General features: G+C 48.7%; 1 protein-coding gene across 1 annotated transcript; it reads right to left on the minus strand.

Moving 5' to 3' along the window:
* Positions 1–203: 203 nt before the first annotated feature.
* tcima (transcriptional and immune response regulator a) lies at positions 204–1,216 on the minus strand. The gene has a single exon (XM_071904346.2). The coding sequence runs from the start codon at positions 1,077–1,079 to the stop codon at positions 777–779; it is 303 nt and encodes a 100-aa protein (XP_071760447.1). The 5' UTR covers positions 1,080–1,216; the 3' UTR covers positions 204–776.
* Between the last annotated feature and the right edge of the window lie 917 nt (positions 1,217–2,133).

Genomic DNA, 2,133 nt, shown 5'->3' on the forward strand with positions numbered 1-2,133 from the left:
CTAACACAACCTAATAGAAACCAGTTAACCCCAGACCGCCTGGAACATAATAGGATCATCTCTAATAACCTAACAGGATGATAATAACCTCATATGACTGAATATGATGACCAGATTTGATATGAGCTCCTTTGGAACTGCATTAAAACCATGTGAATGATGACATATCAATACAAAGGACAAAAGAGGGTCCAACTTTTGTATACAATAATTTATTAGAAATGGCAAATAGGAACATTTCATGAATGCAAATCATTGTGTTATAACATGTGACAAAACACATTAGTGGCCACTAATGAATATAGTGTTAATATAACAAAGTGAAGCTGATACAGAGACAAGGCATGTTTTCAAAGGACAGGCATTTGTATAGGCAGGTTCTTCGGCACTCTAGTCTCATGTTGCAGCTGTGCAGCAGCATCAACGGTGTGATGTGCACCTGTATGAGGTGCGGCTTCAGAGTCACGCATCCATAGGAATGCATTCATTCAAGTCTCGGGGAGGACGCTCAGGCCCTTCGTATTCCCAGTCATTGCATCTTGCTCCATCGGTTTACTTTGTATCCACGCGGCAGGACCCGCCGCTGTCACCTCCATCCGCGATAGTGACAGCCATCCAAGGCGGCCGGCTCGACTTCCACATCCAACACCTGGCGCTCCTTTCCCGGCGACAGGTGCGCGAGCCTCGGGGTCGCCCGGTCACAGCGGGAGTGCGTTCACATTCAGCTCATAACGGAGCCGAGAGAGAGAGAGAAGGAAAGACAAAGGGAACCCCGGTCAACGCATCTTGAGCAGCTGGCGGACCATGCCCGCGATCTGGAGGAACTTGTCCTTCTTGCGCTGCTTCAGAGCCATCAGCGCCTTGGCCGTCTCCTCGGGGTCCTGGGTGAAGGAGAAGATGCTCCTCACCCGCTCCTCCGCCTTCATGTCGCCCGTTTTCTGGAAGAGCCGCATCAGCGCGTCCTGGTTGACGTTCTCGAAGATGTTGGCCACGGCTCTCTTGCGGTGCGCCGTGTCGAACTTGTTGCCGTGGACCGAGGGGCTGACTCGGCGGCACTCGGAGTACGCGAAGGTAGACATCTCGACTCTTTTTTTTTTTTCTTGGCTGTCGGTGGGTCTCTTGGCTGTCTTTGGCTGGCTGGACGCAGCTCCAAGTGTGGCCCTTCAACTCCGTCTGGCTGAAGTTGGTAGGAGCGCACTGCGTCGCCGGAGCAGTAAAGGCTTGAGTGTGTAAAGGAGAGCTCAGCCTGCGGGTATTTATAGGGCTGCTGTGGGAGGTTTGCTCTACCCGGACCTACTCACAGCAGTGACATCACCGGTCGCGTTACAGTAGAGTGAAGCAGGGAAAGGCACCGCCCCTCCCCCCGCGGTACAGAGCAAAACCTAGTGCAGCGCTGCGCGGGCAGGAGCGGCTGCAGCTCTCCAAATGCGCACGGCAGTCTGGATGATGAAATCCCTGGGCAAAATGTTCGAGGCTTCTGTCTGCTGGGTATTTGAACGACAGAATCATATAGTGCAATATAAACTATATTCAGTAAACCCTATGGCAAAGTCCCATATCATTTGCCACTAAAACCTCGCTTATTTCCAATAGGCTACATTTCTGGAGTGGAGCAATCACTGATGACTGACAAGATATTATTATTTGTTCAGTGTGATAAATTATTAGACATACGTCACCAAACTATCAGCATAGAGGGAACATTGGTCCTGAACGCTCCCTGACTTAGGCTATATTAAATATGGCCTCCATACAGATTTCTGCCATTTGCTTGATGCTTGTTCTTCATTAATCTGAACTCTGGACTCTGGCTAAGATATGGCAACATACCCAATTGACACAGATGCATAACCCTATACTATCTCATATATAATAAATAATGTATCGATATGTAATGTATGATATGCCCTTGTTCCCTAAGCTATGACAAATCTAGGGGAACAGATGCCAGTTGGCAAACAACATGTAGAGGCTCATCTAACTCATTTATATGTTCTGGGTTGTTTTGCTGGTTCAGTGGTTCTCTTACTGGGGTCCAGGGTCCTCCAGGGGTCCTTGAAGAGATTCCAGGTGGTCCCCCAACAAATAAGGAAAATGTAAGTGCTATGCATTTACATTTCTGGTGCATTAATA

This window comes from Centroberyx gerrardi, chromosome 8 (assembly GCF_048128805.1).
Source record: "Centroberyx gerrardi isolate f3 chromosome 8, fCenGer3.hap1.cur.20231027, whole genome shotgun sequence".
Taxonomy (NCBI): domain Eukaryota; kingdom Metazoa; phylum Chordata; class Actinopteri; order Beryciformes; family Berycidae; genus Centroberyx; species Centroberyx gerrardi.